Here is a 19,908-nt window from a genome sequence, read left to right as displayed (position 1 = left end):
CCAACAAAATGACACAAAAACATATCAGTACATCCAAAAAGGAATTAGACAAATAAAAAAAAAGAAAATCATGTGGCAAGTGAAACCAAGGATCCTCAAGTTATTTCAACCAAAGCGACAAACATCAGTTGTTAGGGATAAGTGTGTTCTATCCTTTTCCAACAATTCCCAGTCGGAAGAATTATTAGACAGCATGGGATTAATTTCCACTGTTATGCTAATGATACTCAGCTATATCTGTCTACAAAGCGAGATGAAGTTAACCCATTACATAGATTACAGGCATGTCTCAAAAACAGAAAAACCTGGATGACAAAAATTTATAGTCTTTGGACCAGAGTCTTTAAAAAAAGCTGATTAGTCAGTCACTTGATTTGGATGGGTTTGACCTGATTTTAGATAATAAAAAGAAAAAAATCTTGGCGTTATTTTTGATCAGGACTTGTCATCTAAATCCCATATCAAAGAGGTTTCTAGAATTTCCTTCTTTCATCTGTGGAATATTGCAAAAATTAAAATGATCCTGTCCAGGAGTGATGCTGAGAAACTAGTCCATGTATTTGTTACTTCAAGACTGGACTATTGTAATTCTTTACTATCAGGAAGTCCACAAACTGTAGTTAAAAAGTCTTCAGCTGATCTAAAATGCTGCAGCCGATCAGAGTTCTGATGAAATCAAAAATAGAGATCATATCTCTCCTATCCTGGCTTCTCTTCAGTGGCCTTCTGTTAAATCAAGAATAAAGTTTAAAATCTTCCTTCTCAAATATAAAGCATTAAATGGCCAAGCTCCATCTTATATCAGAGATCTGATTGTTCCTTATGTTCCTAACAGAGCACTTTGCTCTCAATCTGCAGGTTTACTAGTGGTTCCTAGACTTTCTAAAAGAAAAATCGGAGGCAGATCTTTTAGTTATCAGGCTCCTCTCCAGTGAAACCAAACATCAGTTTTAGTCCATGAGGCAGACACCCTGTCTACTTATAAGGGTAAGCTTAAAACTTTCCTTTTTGATAAAGCTTATATTTAGAGTACCTCAGGTTATGCTCAGCTATCTCTACAGTTATGGTGATATAGCCTTAGACTTATTGAGGACATACTGTAGGGACCCCCATTTCATCATTCTGCTTCATTCTATCTCTATTCTCCCACTCTGCAGAATCTGTTAGTTCAATCTCTAACGTTATGCCCTCTCATAGTAGCTTCGCCGCATCTGTTCCTGTTCTTTGTTTATACATGTTTGAGATTTTTTACTGTAGTCCTGTTTATCTAACTGTGACTGGTAGGATGTGCTCTCTTCATCCTCTAACATGGGAGCTTGCTCGGAGCTTGCCCGCCTGGCTGTGTGTTTCCTGGAAGGGGCTACCTTTTGCAGTTGCTTTTTGTGTTTCTTCTTCTGTCTCCTTGAACCCCAGTCAGCCTCGGTGGATGGCCGCTCACTCTGAGCCTGGTTCTGCTGGAGGTTTCTTCCTGTTCAGAGGGAGTTTTTCCTTTCCCTCTGTCACTATAAGCATTCTTATTGTGAGGGATTGCCTTCCAGTCAATGAGCCGATGGTTTTCCTTAGATAGAAAACTTTAAATGTTGACTGTATGATCTGGTGAAATGTAAAGTGCCTTGAGATGACATATGTTGTGAATTGGCACTATATAAATAAACTGAATTGAATTCAATTAAAAATTTTTTGATTATTGGTTAAACCGGTTTTTTTTTTTTTTTTTTTTTTTTTATAATGCAATACAACACATTCTTTTCCAAAGAAAAAACAATTTCGCCTTTAATAAGGGAAGTGTCCAATTTTTTCTCATTAACTACCATATTCCCTACTGTTGTTCTTTTTTATTTGTCTCCAAGTACGATATATGCCCATTGAGACCATTTGCAAGTGACGGTGTCTAAGCATTACAAGTCAACTGAGCTCTAACTGTGTCTTCAAAGCCAGGAGGCTGGTGTTTTTATTTTCAAAAGATATTGTAACAGATTTAAAAGAATTATGGTTTGGCATGTTGAGAGTTTGTGTTTAAGAATTCTAATAAAACTGATGTGATCACAGGCTGGAGTTCAATTAGCCTTAAGGATTATTTTGTTATAAACCCAACCCCTGGGCATAAAGGTCTATTACAGCAGCTGTGGATAGAATGAATAAGTATGTCTTAGATCGAGTGGGAATCGTTGGTCTAAAAAAAAGAATTGAAAAAGGAAAGTGAGAGTAAGAGGTTTGGGAAAATAAAAGTAAAAAAAAAAAAAACTGAAATGGGTCACCCAAATACATTTTGATGACAACAAAATAGAAAGGTAATCCCAACTCCCAGTGCTTAAATAATCACAGACAAAAATTTGACATGCCATTTCAACATAGCAGTAAGACAGATCCATTTCCATCAATAAGGATTAATTGAAAATGTTATTGCAGAATCAATAACATTGCTTCCACACACACGGACGCACACACTCACACACACACACACAAACACACACACACCTTTGAAAATTAATTTACCAGCATAGGCTGACTAAATCAATATTACATTAAGTTAAGCCGTTCTTGGAGATTTATGAAACAACACAACCTTACCTTCCTTAAGTAACGCTAAAAATGGAATGTGTCGGCTGCTAAATCACCTCAAAACCAAACATCAATAATATGTATGAAATGTCACTGATGAGGAATACTATATAGCTTTATGGTTATTATTGCAACCTTTATGCAAGTAAAATTATTTAGATAAATAGAAAAGTGAGTTACATTAAAGGGACAGTGTCTAGTAAATTTAGCATTTCATTAGCAAATTTCAAGTATCAAAATAATAGCGTTTTCATAGCCTCAGGTCATGTTCCCAAAAAAAACAAAATTTGTAAAATGTAATTTAAAAGCGTTAGTTTAACGCATTCTAACAGAACAATCAAGAAAATTTACACCACACTCTTAATTTTAAATTGTTACACAAACAGCGATTAAAGTATTTTCACATTCTTGCCTGTCATATTGTTTTTAAAAGGCAAAGACATTCTTCATTTCTCATTATTTGACCATTTCCCCCTTTTTCATACGATTCCTTACAGATATTAAACAATAAATGCTCTGTCACCACTTATTCACCTTCTTTACAATAGCAGATGGAAAAGCCTTTATTGATATTTTGATAATGAAACTTGCCATGGAGACATTTTGTTTAGCTAAACTGTAACTCTGTTCAATGGAAAAAAATAACAGTCATTTCAGCGCAGAATGAACAAAAACTAAAGTTTCATAGTCATACCAGTTTTGGTCATAACACTGACTGTAACTTTTTAATCACCTCGGATAGACTGATAATACAATTCACTGAGTAACCAAGACTGCTCAGTGCTATAAAAAATTACAGCCTCATTCTAAAAAGTTAAAATATAAAAGGAATAAGACAAAATAATATATACTGATGAAAATACGAAGGGACATTTATATCTTATTAGTAAAGGAAAGTTTACTAGCCTTTTTATCTTGCTCTATATCCAAAACTCCACTCTACTCTTTTTTTGGATATACTGTAGTATGAGCATTACTTTGGAAGAAATCAAAGAATGTTTTGAATTAGACTACCCCTTAAAAGCTGGAGGAAAAGGAAATCTTAAAGTTAGACCAATATATTTTTCCTACTTGGCTGGTGATGTGATTTGTTTGAACGTACAGTTTACTCTAGACATGAGGGCTGTAGGTGTAGTACGAGCACAGCAGGCTGAGTAGAGTTTGTCAGAGTAGCAAGTGCCAGACATATTGAGCGAGCATTTATTGGACTGGAATGCACACCAGTCTCACTCTATACACTTAGATTGGCAACTGTGGGCCGAAGTTGATGGCATTGAAAAAATAAAGTATATTACAGCAGTACTGGGTAGCACTGCTGCGATTTGCAGTACCAGCTTCCTTATATTCCCATAAATAATGTGTCAAACTAGTAAGGTCACTTAAAGATAATGTTAGCTTGTGCAAGTAAACATCACCTTAAAGTCTATTAAGCCTGTCCCTTCGATATCCACTTTAAGTCCAGTCATTCAAATTAAGTTTTAACAGTTTTAACTGTTTTTTGTGCTCATGTCAGCACAATCCAATCAGGTAGTGGGATTTTCGCTAATATTTTAGTTGTGTAGCTCTAGTAGGCAAGTCAGTCATCCCTCCTTCATGTGCACACACATATTCTCAGCTTATAAGAGCCATGCTTAGCTCTGCCCTCTTGTCTAATCAAAGTCATAAAACCATTTCTGGGGTAAATCCAGCCCTCCCCGCATTTCACCCAAATCTGAGTAATTTTCATGTCTGCAAAAGCCATACAAGTAGGCGACCATCAGCTTCTTTCAGCCCATATTTCAGTGTTTTCATGTGTTTTATAATTTATTTTTAGCTGATATATCAACGATCAGTGATTAAGCCATCTAGGTTGAAAAAGCGAGTTTGTTAGGTATTCTACACCGGCTAACTCTGATTCAGCAGTTATGAGCTGCTGTTATTTTCCCTAGAAGTCATGCTGTCTGCAGAGAAATGTTCCATGTCCATCGTTTGTTTCAGCAGGTTTTACGAGGGTGGTGGAGGTTAATGTGTTCCCTCCCCTCCTCCATTCAGAGACAGTACAGTGTCACTCTGCCGATCCGTAGTAGGTCGTACAAGTGGAAGGGGAGGCATCTGTCTTTTGTTTATTACTTTAGTGGAGCACTAGATTGAGATGAATCTTACACACTTTCCAGTTAAGATGCATGTAATTTTGTACGAATCATTATTGGTTGATGCCTTTATTGCTTAAATCAAATGTACTTTCTTATCCTCAGAGAAGTGTAACTTATCTTCTATGATTTAGGATTTTATCAGCGATTGCCGTGAACATTGAAGAAGATGAATTATTTAAAAGTGTGACTACTGTGGCTAGTGTTAAAAAAACATACCTGATAGTAAGTCCACCCGGTAATTTCTGGCAGATGTCGTAACGTTGATACGAACAATAATTTTTCCATCTTCCAGCGAGATTTCTAGGGTGCCATCATCAAGATTGCTGAATAGCAGAAGGCCGTCAGGGTTCCATGTACGAAACTGGAAGCCCACAGACAATGTGTTATGATTGGCTCGCCCGGGCAGCTGCAGGAAACTGGTCGCATTGAAAAAGACGGGGAAGGTGTGGGTCTCCACGCAGGTGAAAGACAGGTTACGCTGCTAGGACAGATTTAAAAAGGAAGAGGAAAATAAGGGTAAATAGAAAAGCAGTACATCATCAATAACTAGAACAAACTCTTACTGTCTGTTTTCTTAAACTCATACAAAAATAGTTTTATAAACTGAACACTTTTGCAGGCATCCAATGCTTTAATATATCCTCTTAGCCCAAACAGTTGCTAAATTATAAAGTTGTTCACTTTATAATTTGCTTCTGGCTAACTCTGTCTTTTACAGTGAGTTTGAGTAGGGCTATGGGTGAATCCTCTCTACTGGACATGGAATTCATTGCAGAACTGTCAAACTTGTGTTTTAAGGATGGCCTATAGCAAATAACATTTAGTACATAATCTGTTTCCCTTTTGGATTATGTCTCCATTTTTGATTTTGAGAAATGTGAGAATGGATATAGGTTGATTAGTGGTGAATGGCTAGGTCAGTCAGGGATTTTGTTTATTATTGATTTAATTCATTTAACAAGCTCTTCGTTGATAAAGTATGTTAAATAAGAAGTAGATATTTGCAGATAAACACGAAGAGAAAATAAATATCTGATGCAGAACATTACTGCATAGAGTTCGAGGATAGCAGGTTTTTTTAATGTTTGGGTACAATAATGACAGGCATACTGTTGCACATCCACAAGGGGGGCACTGTAGCCCGGAGAGTGTTTGTGACCTTCAGTCATGAAGGTAAGAACAAGTGTTCGTGTGCACAGTGTTGTCACTGACAACATCCATCCCAGAAGCACGATTCGCACCATTGGTTTACTTGCACATGCGCAACCAGATATACATTCAGGTCGCCCTCGATTTTATTTTGTAAAAAATACCTAAATTCAATTTTTCCCTCCCCAAAAAGAATATGCTTTCTAAACTATAATGCTATAAAGGTTAATAATATATTTTCTGAAAAAATATATGCCTAAATATCCGATCTGAACATAAATCTAGTCTTTTTGAGTTCCATGTTTTCCTTTCGTGTTAACATTTTGGTATATGTTGCGTAATCTAAAGAAAGAAACAACTGAAATTCAGATAGATGTGGTTTAATCATCGTACTAGTCTGAGCACGTCTGATGATTAGGTCAAACAAGCAGTTAGTCATAAAACATTTTTTAAAGATGTGTATTTGCATTCTATAGTGATTTAAGGATGACTGCTTTTAGTACCATAGTTACATTATTTGTGGCGACCTGGATGTATATTTGCTTGCGCATGCACAAATGAGCTGATGGCTAATCATGCCTCCGGGACAAATCGGGTAGTGACAGCCAGAGATATAAAAAATAAAAGCAGGCTGCTAGCTGAAGAAAAGCTTATAGCAAAACAAATAAATGAGTGCTTTAAATAAAAAAATAAATAAAAAAAGAAACAAAACAATGTGTTCTTTTGCACCATGTTTTTTCTCCAACACTATTTTCATTTGATCACTGCTGCACTTTATGAAATAGAAATGTTAATTTACTCTCTGAAAAGATGTACTAAACGAAATTTTAGTATACACAGTGTCGTATACAAAAGTGTATACAAAATGACAATAAAAGTTGTCTTAGTCCAGGTGGTTTAGAAACTATTTTTTGTTTGTTTTCTTAAAGGTTTCTCTCTGCTGTGGGGTTACACCTGCCTTGGTGCGCAAATAAAAGTCTTTACTCCGTGGGGTTCATATCCTCACAGTGCTTCCTTCATGCATATGTGCATTTACCTAAGGAGATAAATGTGCTTAAAAATACTGTTTCCATGGCCATCTGCAGAAAGATTTTAGCGGAGAGAAAGAATAGATCTCAGTCAAATGGCCTCTACGCTCATAAGAAATTAGCTAGTCAGCCTGATTTTCAGAGTATCTGTGATTTTTTTTTTAGAATAATGACCCATTATGCTGAAAAACACTGGCAAGAACACTGGTTAGGGATGCCATTTGTTGTACAGATCCATTTACTGAAGTACAAAGTAAAAAATGATAAAATAATCTCATCCTTTGTCCTGACATTCTGAAGTCTAGGAGGTGTTACAGGGTTCCCCCTTATTAGAGGATCCCTAAAAAGATCCTTTGTCGCAAATGCACTCCTCACTCCCTTGAATTCCAAAATGTAAAGCACACATACATATCACCTGAATTGCTCAAGTTTCCTTAGACCTTTTTTCTTCATTTATGTTTCTTTTATTATTATTATTTGTCAGGGTCTTTATCACTGTCTGCCTGGTTAGCCAAATATCTATTCTATTCTATTACCTATACAGGGAAAAATATTACTTGATTGCTAATGACATTGGAAATACAGTAGGATGATGAAGATTCTCAGACATCCAGGTCATTTCAAAAACGTTAAAAAACAATCCCCTGGAATTAGTTTCCAAGTTTAAAGAGGTTTCCCTTCCCATCCAGAAATCTTTTTTAATTCAAAATGTCAGAAATAGTGTTGAGTTCGAGGCTTTTTTAAAGTAGACCAAAAACAAAGCCTTGTTTTGGCTTAGAAAATTTAGCAGGAAGGCGGGATAGCGGGAAGGAATCAACTCAATATTAATAATGGTGTCATGGATGTTGTAACAAACAAAATCATGGTGCATTAAAATAGTGATTTCCACATCCTTTATTCCAATATTTTATTTTCAAGGTTGCAGAAATTTTTGGTGTACAGTAACAATGCACTTTGTTTATTAAACTAGTGCTAAAACCATAATTGGAAAAATTGATCATGGAAATAATAACTAATTTAGTAATCAAATGCTGGTTAACTGCATTACACAATTTAAAAAATAAGAATAAATAATACATTGTATTTAGGATGTAATATTTACTTTTTCCTACAAATCTATGAAGACACTGTTGCAGTAATCAATTCTACTAAAGACAAATGCATGAATGAGTTTTTCTACATTATTCCTTTAATCCGAGAAACATTCTTCAGGTGATAAAAGTCTGACTTAGTAACTGCCTTTTTGTGCCTCTGAAGGTTCCAGGCTGAGTCCACCATGACATTGACATTTCTGCAATAATCAGTGGTTTCTAGCTGTAGAAAAGCTGAAGCTGTGAGCTAACCCTGGAACTCTCCTCCTTTGGTCTGAAGATTATTACCTCGGTTTTGTTTTTGTATAGTTGTAGAAAATTATGATGCATCCACATATTGATCTGTTCTAAGCATCTACCCTACACTCTGATGGGTTTACTGTATGGTCACTTGGTGACAGGGGGAGTGGTGGCCCATTAGGGGGAGTAGTGGCCTAGTGGTTAGGGCATTGCGCTTGGATCCCAGAGGTTCTGAGTTTGTGCCCTACTCCCACGGACTGCCACTCCGGGTCCCTGAGCAAAACCCTTAACCCCAACACTGCTCCCTTGGTGTTGGACAATGGCAGCCCACTGCTCTCCAAGGGGATGGTTTAAATGCAGCGAGTTGAATTCTATTTTATTCTGTTATGTAAAACTGTGTGTCGTCTGCAAAGTTATGGTAATTGCTCTTGTTGTTTGCTATAATCTGAGCTAAGGGGAGCATGTAGATGTTGAATAAGACGGGCCCCCTGATGGAGCCTTGAGGAACCCAGCATGTGATTTTTTTCTGGTCTCTGATTTAAAGTTTTCTACTGACACATAGAAGTCCCTGTCCTTCAGGTAGGATTTAAACCAGTCCAGTGCTGTACCAGAATGGACGACCCAGTTTTCCAGACGCTCTAATAAAATCAAGTGATTGACAGATCAAATGTTGCACTGAGATTCAATAATACCTGCACCTTTGTACGTGGAATATTTGCATCTTCATGTGCCAACTCAGACAAGAATTCACTTACAAAGCTGGAAGTGTCTAGCTTCTTGCGACGGGCCAGGTCTGTAATGTTATCTCCGTTGTAGTTGATGCTCTCCATGCAGCCTTTGAAGTTTTTTCTTCCACCTCCCACAGGCTTCCCACTGTATGGCATCCCCCCAAAACTTAACTAGAGAGACAGGGAGAAGGGGACAAAGTGGAAAAATAATAAAACATAAATGATTTTCAATTCGTTTAGACATTTACATGTTTTATTTTAAAGCCAGTCGTTATTTTGTGAAGACACAGAGGCACAGTGTTACAGAATAAGATGGTAGTTAACACTTCTTTAAGAGCCAAGTTTCAGATTAGTTTTTCTTTTCTTCAAGTTTAAACTTAACAAGTGTCATTTCTGTTTCAAAGTTCAATGCGAAAGAAATACAATTACATAAAGTTGGCTAAAGAGAATACATATATGATGTATTGGACAACATGGGGTTCTGTTATGGCTACCAAACTGATTTACTGATTATTAAAGCTCATTGTTTTTTCAGTCTTTTGTCAGCAGGCAAGCTTTAAATATATTATTTAAAAGAAAACATGTGGAGGTGGAAAATATCAGACAGGCTATGTCAATGAATTGAAATTTTTCCAGAACAACATTTGATGTGCTGAGGACCAGACTGAAGCCAGAGTGACTACAGTACTTAGATGCCTATAATGATGATGTGGGTCTGCAGTTAAAGACTGGGTGAGCGTAGGCAGGGAAATCTTTTGATGACCTCTGCTAATGCCTGTAAGGAAGTTTACTTGGAAAAAATCTAATAATACTTTTAATGCCAGTAAAGAGATTCTGATCTTGTTTGACTTTTGTTAGCTGCCTTTTATCCTTCTTTTACCCATTTAGCTTATGCTTTATACTGTACCACTCCCTTCATGCAAGACTGTTCTACTATCTGTTGGACAGAGATTGTGGCCAACTTTGAAAATATTATTTCAGTTTAAGGTCACTCATAAAGCTACATTTTTAGTTGTTAAGAGATTTTTCTTCCCTGTTCTTCTAGGCATCCTATATAAAAGATCATCACAATAGGTATTGATTTCTTTCCAAAGAAATTACCAATCTACCAGTATCTTATCACAATACCTTAAGTTAATCGTTACCATGGAGAGGTATTTTCCTCAACAGCAAGACATTGCAAAGAAGGGTTCTCTGCACGGAGCCCTTTTGAACAACTTTGCAAGCTGTTCAGTAAATAACTTAACCCTGATGCAGCACTCTGTGCAACATGATATACCAGTGATTACAGTCAGTGGAAATCAAGAACATCCTTCTTTCTCATCATCACTAGAAACAACACCAGAGTGGCTTTCTTTAAGTGACAAAAAATACAATTTGCATTTGATTCACCAAAAAAAAATCTAATTTTGCTCTCAGCAATCAGCTGATGTGTAATTCAGAGTTTTGCTTTTTTTGTTTTAGCTGTGAGCCATATTCAATATAGGCCAGTATAAGAATCTGTATGTATGTCCGTCCGTCCATCCATCCATCCATCCATCCATCCATCCATCCATCCATCCATCCGTCCATCCATCCATCCATCCATAGGCTACACCCTGGACAGGATAGGCTGCCAGTCTATCACAAAGGTCTATACATGCAGAGTACATGTTACCTGACATGGAGTGTGTTTGGTTGTTTGTGAGAGCTGCTTTTTGAGCAGCCACTGTGGGCTTAATGAGAGTGTAAGCTGCAGAATGGGGCCAGCATGGCTAGACCAGCTTCAAAATCTATAATGATAAACCTCCATCGATCCACACCATCTACATATCATGAATCAACTAACACTTCTGTTCCTTTATTCAGCAGTCCCGAACCAGATATGCTGACACAATCAAAATTAATAATCACGGCTTCACTGCCAAAGTTTTGTTTTTGTTTATTTTCAATGAGGAGTGACAAAATAGTGGCTGTTCAAGACTTTTCTACCATTGCTAATGTCATGGTGGTCTTTTAGTAAAGGTTGCCTACAGGGAAATTTGTAACCAAATCTTTGCCACTTTTATCCAAAACCTTACTTAAGGCAAAGCTATTAGTTATCATAGAATAGAATAGAATAGAATAGAAATGCCCTTTTTTCTACAATGGAGAAATTCAGGCAGGGGCAAAGAAAGCTTACAGGTACACTCAAGAATAAATAATTTCATAAAAAGAGCTAATTCTAAAAGTTAAACTTTACAGCATAAGGGAAAAAGACATTTTAGGAAAAAGTCCTATAATGGATATGTTATCTTATCTCTTATACGATATCTTATCGTTGACAAATGTATGAATTGATACAGTATACCCCTAGATATAAATGCAAACATTTGTATTTAACATTTCCTCCAATCTACCCCATTTTGTATTTTTGGCAGCATTGTAAAATGAATAAAAAGAAGGGTACATGAAAGAAAAACAGATCTGGTTGAAACTTAATGAATTCAGTTTCAGCCAACATTAAAAAAAAAATCAATTTGAGCAAAATCCACCTTTTACACCAAAATATGAAAAAAAAGCCTTGCTCAACATTGCCACTGGAACTGAGAGAAAAAAGCATCAAAGGAAATACACAATGGTTAGTGGGGAACAAATGTGATGTGTAAAGCGTAAAGGTTAAGACATGGACAGGAACAAACAAGCTGGAGTGCGAAGTGCTGAAGGACAGTGCTGATGAAAATGTAAACTGTTTCATATTTTTTCTACAGTTGTACATGTGTCTTTGTTTTTTTTTTTTTTCTTTCAGACACAGTTCAGGGCCCTAAAGGAGGCTAAGATAATAGAAGAGGCTATGGGACTGTCAGTCAATGTGTCTGTCTGTCAGTGTGTGAATGCCTGCTGTTGTTTGTGCTGTGGCTATGCTCCAGCAAGCTCTGTAATTACTGCCAAGGGTGGACTTTGATGCACCCGGATATTTAGTCTACAAGCTGGAAGCCGAAGAGAACCTAAAAAAACAAAACCCCCAAAAAACAACATCTCACACACAGAAAATGGGAAGTCTGAACTATAGAGGTCCACTCTGACTAATAGTTGATCACAATCAGCAGTCTGTAAAGACAATTAACATGCATTCACAGATCCACAGACAGATCCCTCCTAATAGCACAGAAATATCCACCCTCTAAAGCTACAGAACAGCCGGTGCTAGAGATTTCCCTGTAGATCATTTAAGCCAACAGCTTCTGTTCTGATTGGACTGTGCTTTGCCTTGCCCCTTTTCTTAGCCTCCCATCTTAACACTGGATTAGTTTAGCCATTCCACCACATCCATTTAAAGGTCAAACCATAACAAACAAACATGTATCAAATCAAACACACCACAACCAAACACATTAAAGGACAACCATTGTGTCACGTTTGGTCTAAGCGTATGCAGTAAAACTGCATGCCGACTTTTACAGCCAAATCTATTCCACATTTCTTTTTTTCAGCATTATTTGTTAAACACAATGCATTTGTTAATTGTTGAATTTAATCATTTGTGAATATAGATTAGCACCATTGCACAAAAAGAAGCCAATATTTAATTTAATTCCTGTCAAGTATCGATGTACTGTACTGACCACCAGAGATGAGAAGTTAAAATGCTGTTGCAAATCAGTGAAGTGATGGGGCAGCAATGGTGATGAAACAGCAACACTGGAAAGAAAGTAACACAGCATCATAATGGAATTCTAATACCATATATGCAGGGTATACTGCCTTGAAGCTTAGTGATTGTAAGACGACCTTTTTTCGGCCTTAAGGTGTGTTTTTTTTTTTTTTTACAGGGTTTAAAAATACATCCGTTCATAGTCCTATGGTTCTTTTTTACATTTTGACAAATAATAGAAAAAAAGATTGGATTTTCTTTTGGTATAAGCCTAATGTCATAACCAACAAAGTGTGATGCAAGGGCTCCACTTAATATAATATTACAAATGTATCATTATCTCAATTTGAAAGATATGAAAATTTGCTTGGAATACAATATGTAATAAAGTATGCAATAAAATAAGTCTGTCTACGTCTAATATGTATATTAGTTATAATAAACAGTATAAATATTTGTTGGTATGGGATTTGAAACAATTTCTAAAAAACATTTGGTGATGTACTTTTTTTAAATGTGTTTTTTCTTAAGGAATACAACATTAAGTGTTTAATATAAAACAAAACTCGACTCTCCTGTGTTAAAGCTGCAAATGACGTCATATGAAGGCTTTTCAATAAAGCATAACATAATTACTCCAAAAACACATAGACATTAAAACTATTTAATTAACTATTCCTTCTTTCATCCATAGTCATATAATCTAGATTATGCTCACTACATTGTTGCATGTCTCATGTTTTCCTAGAAATGTGCAGCCCTATGTTCTGGGCTTTGGTAATCAGGCTTCTTATGACTCAGTGCTTTGTGCAATTGCCTTTGTCTACAACTACAAGTTTTACAGGTTGTGGTGGAAAATACATTTTCTGCCACATACCTTTTTTGTATGCATGTTCAGTGTTTAATTTTGAACTTTTCTGGCCAAAGTCCCTTATACCGCTTGTTTGCTGTGTAGCTGACAAACTGGAAGACTCAACGTTATTTCTTTCTACAAAGGCTTTCCTTTTGCTAGACTTCAATAAAGGTTGGATTTGCAGAGCGAAATTACTTCACAATACAGTCTCCATCCTTTACTGTTGATGTCAGTAGCACTCCCAGAGTTACCATGGGCCTTTTGGCTGCTTCTTTAATAACAACTATCCCCACCTGGCCTTTTAAATTACATGCACAGTATCAGTTTGGCTGGGTTGAAGCCATGCAACAAACTTCCCATTGTTTAGGTGATGCACTGAACATTGCTTCTTGCGATCTGCTAGGGAAATTGTTTTTTGACCTACAGCAAGCCTGATTCTTTACAAACCTATTGTGATGAAATATATTCAACCTTTTGTATGTAATCTGAAAAAACAAGTTATAGATATTTTAAAAGACACTGTTCAATGCACTATACTGCAAATATTAGTGAAATAAATGCTATCCAGTTTACGCATACTGCTCATGTCCATTCTTTGTAACATGAATACCAAACAGTTTTTTTTTTCTATTGGAGGTCTTATGGTGTCAGATGTGGCAGAGAAACTCATAAAACCACAAAACCAGATTTATTCATTCATTTTCCATACCGCCTTTATAATATTCAGGGTCAGGGAAGAATGGAGCCTATTCCTGCTGTCACAAGGGGCACAGATCATCAGGCCGGGATACCACACTCTTGATCATTCTAGAATCAGCAATTAACCTAACATGAATTGCAACTCAAAAGGAAACTAGACCACCACGAAAAACAATCTACACAGAGGGGTACATTTAAGCAGAAGCAACCCTGCACAGCTCATTTTAAACCATTGATCCCCTTCCTTTGCAGCCATAATGCTAATCACGACACCACTGTCCACAAATAGGAAGACTTATTTTTTTTCAATATTGCCAACTACTTGGTGTGTTAAAAACCATACATGCTATCTATATTTACAAAACAATGCCACTCTTTTATAGAGAAGTGGGTGACTTAATAGATGGTGCAATGATTGATTGACAGTTATTTAGCCTGTGAAACTATTACACTCTTATTTTTACTGAGGGTTCAGTCATGCATCACAGCCAAGTGGTATATGCTTCACAAAGTTACATATTCCATGTCAAGTCGAGACGGATGAATAAATGTGATGTTTTAGACATTGAATGTTTTCATGGCCTGAATGTTTTAATCATGCTTAAAGAAACAACAACTATATGACAAAAAAACTGTCTGATGATTTGACCATCCAAATGGGCTACTCTTAATTAATCAAGCTTGTAGGTTGTTGAAAGAATTACATGTTAAACACAAAGCTTCAATTTGAAAATGTTTGCATGTTTTATTTTATATAGACTGAAAGCACTAACTCCTTATATAAACAAGTACTTATTTCTGCAATTTGAATCAAGTTATTATTCTCATTATTCCCTACAGGTCCTTCTCAAAATATTAGCATATTGTGATAAAGTTAATTATTTTCCATAATGTATTGATAAAACTTGAATATTCATATATTTTAGATTCATTGTACACTAGCTGAAACATTTCAGGTCTTTTGTTGTCTTAATACGGAAGATTTTGGCATACAGCTCATGAAAACCCCAAATATCACAAAATTACCACATTTCATCCAACCATTAAAAGAAAAGTGTTATTAATACAAAAAAGGTCAACCTTCAAATAATTATTTACAGTTATGCATTCAATACTTGATCGGGGATCCTTTTGCAGTAATTACTGCTTCAATGCGGCGTGGCATGGAGGCAGTCAGCCTGTTCCACTGCTGAGGTGTTATGGAGGCCCAGGATGCTTCAATAGCGGCCTTTAGCTCCTCCAGAGTGTTGGGTCTTGCTACTCTCAACTTTCTCTTCACAATATCCCACAGATTCTCTATGGGGTTCAGGTCAGGTGAGTTGGCAGGCCAATTGAGCACAGTGATACCATGGTCAATAAACCATTTACCAGTGGTTTTGGCACTGTGAGCAGGTGCCAGGTCGTGCTGAAAAAAGAAATCTTTATCTCCATAAAGCTTTTCAGCAGATGGCAGCTCCAAACCCTCCTCATAGCTAGCTGCATTGACCCTGCCCTTAATAAAACCCAGTGGACCTACACAAGCAGCTGACATGCCACCCTAGACCATCACTGACTCTGGGTACTTGACACTAGACTTCTGGGATTTTGGCATTTCCTTCTCCCCAGTTTTCCTCCACACTCTGGCACCTTGATTTCCAAATGACATGCAAAACTGAGCAACAGTCCAGTTCTGCTTCTCTGTAGCCCAGGTCAGGCACCTCTGCCACTGTTTCTGGTTTGAATGTGGCTTGACCTGGGGAATGCGGCACTTGTAGCCCATTTCCTGCACACGCCTGTGCACGGTGGCTCTGGATGTTTCTACTCCAGACTCAGTCCACTGCTTCCGCAGGTCCCCCAAGGTCTGGAATCGGCCATTCTCCACAATCTTCCTCAGGGTCCGGTCACCTCTTCTCATTGTGCAGCATTTTCTGGCACACTTTTTCCTTCCCACTGAGGTGCCTTGATGCAGCACTCTGGGAACAGCCTATTCGTTCAGAAATATCTTTCTGTGTCATACCCTCTAGTTTGAGGGTGTCAATGATGGCCTTCTGGACAGCAGTCAGGTCAGCAGTCTTACCCATGATTGGGGTTTTGAGTGATGAACCAGGCTGGGAGTTTTAAAGGCCTCAGGAATCTTTTGCAGGTATTTAGAGTTAGTTTGTTGATTCAGATGATTAGGTAAATAGCTCGTTTAGAGACCTTTTTCATGATGTGCTAATTTTGAGAGATAGGAATTTTGGGTTTTCATAAGCTGTATGCCAAACTCATCTGTATTAAAACAATAAAAGACCTGAAATGTTTCAGTTTGTGTGCAATGAATCTTAAATATATGAATGTTCAAGTTTTATCATTACATTATGGAAAATAATGAACTTTATCACAATATGCTAATATTTTGAGAAGTACCTGTATGCTGTGCTATGTGTTGCATAATGGTCCATATAGGTATAGTGCTAACCTCATAGTCCAAATCAAGATGATCAAATTCTCCATTAGTCCTGAAGTGTCGAGTATGTCCATCTAAGGAGAAGTTAACATTGCGACGGTAGCGTTCAATCACCACAGAGTGCCAGTGATTGTCATCTAGGAGACTTCCAGTGGTCACAGAAGTATGACCCAGGATAGAGCCATACTGGTTACTGCCTGTAAGACACATGCAAAGAGAGTAACAAAACATCAACATTAACTTATTGAATGTTTATAGATGTTTGAGATTGGCCTGTTTTTCCAGTGTAGTCCTGTGTCTCTGACTGTGACTGGCTGGATGTGCTCTCTTCATCCTCTGACATGGGAGCTCCTTTGCCTGGCTGTGTTTCCTTGATGTGGCCACCTTTTACAGTTGCTTTTTGTATTTCTGCTTCTGTCTCCTTGAACCCCAGTCGGACTCAGCAGATGGCCGCTCACACTGGGCCTGGTACTGCTGGAGGTTTCTTCTCATTAAAAGGGATTTTTTTCCTCTCACTGTCACTACAAGCATGCTTAGTGTGAGGCGTTGCCTTCGAGTCAATGAGTCGATGCAATCAACCTGTTTTCCTTAGATAGAAAACTGAATCAATTTGACTGTATGATCTGGTGAACTGTAAAGTGCCTTGAGATGACATGTGTTGTAAATTGGCGCTATATAAATAAACTGAATTGAATTAAATGCACTGAGGTTTTAGGTGGTGAAAAGGGACCAAATCCAAAATCTGATTATTTTTTTCGAAAAACAAACGCATGAAATTAAGAAGTATCAGGTGGTGTAAAAGGCAACAGTTTTCAGAGGATGACGTTACAAAAATCAGAAGACTGAAATATAGCAACTTCCATCAGTATCAATCAGAGATTTAATAAAGCATAAGCCCTGAGAAGCCGTAGGTTAACAGGGATTTTAAGACACAAAGCAGAGTACACCTCCGCTGTTGTAAAATCTCTGTAACCCATAGAATCAAGGAGCTTATTGCTCTATAAAATGTTCATCCTTCATATTACCAATAAAGAAGAATAAAAATCCCCCCAAACATACACACTTTTAAAACTTTGTTGGTAATAATGAAACAACACAACCACAGAGTTAACAGCATGGTTAGCAAGCAACCAAGGTTCTCTTGGGAAGTTTTTTGCACCGTCTCTCGCCTGAGATTACTGAAGATGACATGGTGCCGGAGTATGGTCTAAAATGCTAATTTATTTAGAAACTTGTAAAAGTTTTTTTAGATTTTGTAATGTTGGTTTGCACCTCCCAGCCACCGTACTGGAGTTTCAACTGGCTGCTTTACAAATTTAAGGAATGTTATGCCACACGTTGCGCCTGTTAATACTAGCACAGCTATATCTAAATGTGGGTCACACTGTATTTCATTACAACATGGAACACGGCTCAGCCAATCACATTTAGGAAGGGAAAACACGTGTTTTACAAAAAGCTATTTAAAGACAAACTGTATTTTATAGAATATCTAATATTTGAAGAGCTATCTGGTATTACTTCAAATTATATCGTTTTTATAAATACCTTTTTAAACATACGGGAATTCAACTGCTACCTGAGAAAAAATGTCTTTAGATGACTTTTTCATTCCCACCAACATGACACCAACAGTTTACTTACCTAAGTTTATCTGCAAGAGTAGCTTGGCCTTACGGAGCTCCAGGGTGATGTAGTCGCCCTGCTGCCCTTCCCCATGGAGAATCACACCCTCGCTCTCTGATGTCTTAAATCTCAATGCGATCACATCTTTTATAATCTTCATCTTCTTCACCTTTAAAAATGTTAACACCAAATTCACATTTCATTGTTCACATACACACAAAAATAAAATAAAATGGCCGTTATTTCAGTACTTATATTTTGTTGGAAATTTTAGTAATTCCTGAGAACCTTCATCAGCAAATTTTAATAATGAATTTATGGATATTGTACCTTGAAACGATATGAAATGACTCCCTGTCCATCAAAGTTGATAACGTCCGCCCCTACAAAAGAACAAAAACATACAGATAAATCATGTGAAGAATAGAGAGAATACAAATTTTTATTACAAAATATATGCTAAGACGACCTCAGGACTACTGAACACCAAATGAATGACTGGTTTTGAAATTTTTGTAAAATAAAAACCACAATGAACTAATTACACCCTTTCATTCTCTTCTAAGTACAAGTGCAGAAAAAGCTGTAATTACTATTAAAATTGTGAGAAAGCATATTCTACAGCTGGTATTTAGTTTCTTTTGTTCAGACAAGTGCAGAAACATGACAGGGCAATGAAACAAGCAGAAAAAAGAGCAGAATGGCTGAGAACATGCCTTAGTATACTTTGTTTTCATGAATATTAACAATAAAATAACAAATGCTAAAATATGCATGAGTATAAATAATAGAATTACTGATGTCCACATCAGCTGAATGTTGTCATTTGTACATGTTGACAAAATGATACAGTGTCTTGCCTTACAAGAAAATGAAAAAGAAAACAGTTTATGTTTTGACTCCTAAAGCTGCCGCACTCAAGATAAGCACCAAAAGGACACCACAGACTGAATGCAATTTTTGGCCATTCAGAGGCGAAATAAAGTGTAGTGGCTGAGCCACCTCCTCCATCTTTTTATCTTAACTCAAAGAGTTCAAGTGGCTAGTGGGAAGAACATTGGTGTGTCTGTGAGAGAGATGGGTTAGAAAATACAGAATGCAAAGGGTAGGATAGAAAATCTGACCGTTATTGACCCATTCGTATAATGTTTCCCAGTCTAATGCATCTGTTTGGCTTTGGACAGTTCTAAAACATTCGGACACTTAGCTAACCTTTTTTAGTGATCAATATTAGATTCCACATAAACTTTCATGTTCTACCTTGTGGCTTGGTTCATACACCCGATGAATAAAGCTCATTGCCAGAATACGTGCAAGAGCACCAAAGGGCATTAAATCAATTCAGCAAAGTGCACCTATTTCAGCACCTTATTTTCAGCTAATACTGAGTTAAAGAGATTTTATTCATATTTTCTTCCCTCAACTTTTTTTTTTTTTTACATAATTAGTAGGCAAGAAATCTCACAGGAAGAAAATGTGTTTCAGAATTAAATACAGATGCCACAGGATGTAAAAGACAATGGAATAAGGAACCTTTTTAACTGAATCACAGTGAGATAAAACGCACAAACGAATTAAGCCCAATCAGAATTTAAAACTATAAATATTTTTAGCTAAATATATTTTACTAAATGAACAGGAAAAATAATAAGAAAGATGAATGCCAGGTTATATTTGCTGGCTCTGCGCTCGTAAGACACTGATAATGTCAAATAAACGAGATGTTTCTGGCTGCAGATCTGCACTGTCAGGACCCAGACCT

At 36.9% G+C, this 19,908-nt stretch overlaps 1 protein-coding gene across 2 annotated transcripts in view; it reads right to left on the bottom strand.

Moving 5' to 3' along the window:
• The window catches only part of cntnap2 (contactin associated protein-like 2), a 219,357-nt gene extending 200,834 nt beyond the window's left edge, over positions 1-18,523 (bottom strand). For both annotated transcript variants that reach the window (XM_015386616.1, XM_015386617.1), the window contains exons 1-5: positions 18,477-18,523; positions 18,165-18,315; positions 16,533-16,717; positions 8,958-9,101; positions 4,911-5,175 (exon numbers count right to left, since the gene is read on the bottom strand). In XM_015386616.1, coding sequence (XP_015242102.1) covers positions 4,911-5,175; positions 8,958-9,101; positions 16,533-16,717; positions 18,165-18,306 — 736 coding nt within the window. In that variant the 5' untranslated portion in view covers positions 18,307-18,315; positions 18,477-18,523. The remainder of the gene's footprint in view (positions 1-4,910; positions 5,176-8,957; positions 9,102-16,532; positions 16,718-18,164; positions 18,316-18,476) is intronic.
• Between the last annotated feature and the right edge of the window lie 1,385 nt (positions 18,524-19,908).

This window comes from Cyprinodon variegatus, unplaced genomic scaffold, assembly GCF_000732505.1.
Source record: "Cyprinodon variegatus isolate N-32 unplaced genomic scaffold, C_variegatus-1.0 Scaffold372, whole genome shotgun sequence".
Lineage (NCBI taxonomy): Eukaryota > Metazoa > Chordata > Actinopteri > Cyprinodontiformes > Cyprinodontidae > Cyprinodon > Cyprinodon variegatus.
The sequence above is the reverse complement of the archived record's forward strand: the minus strand, read 5'-3'. Positions and strand labels throughout refer to the sequence as shown.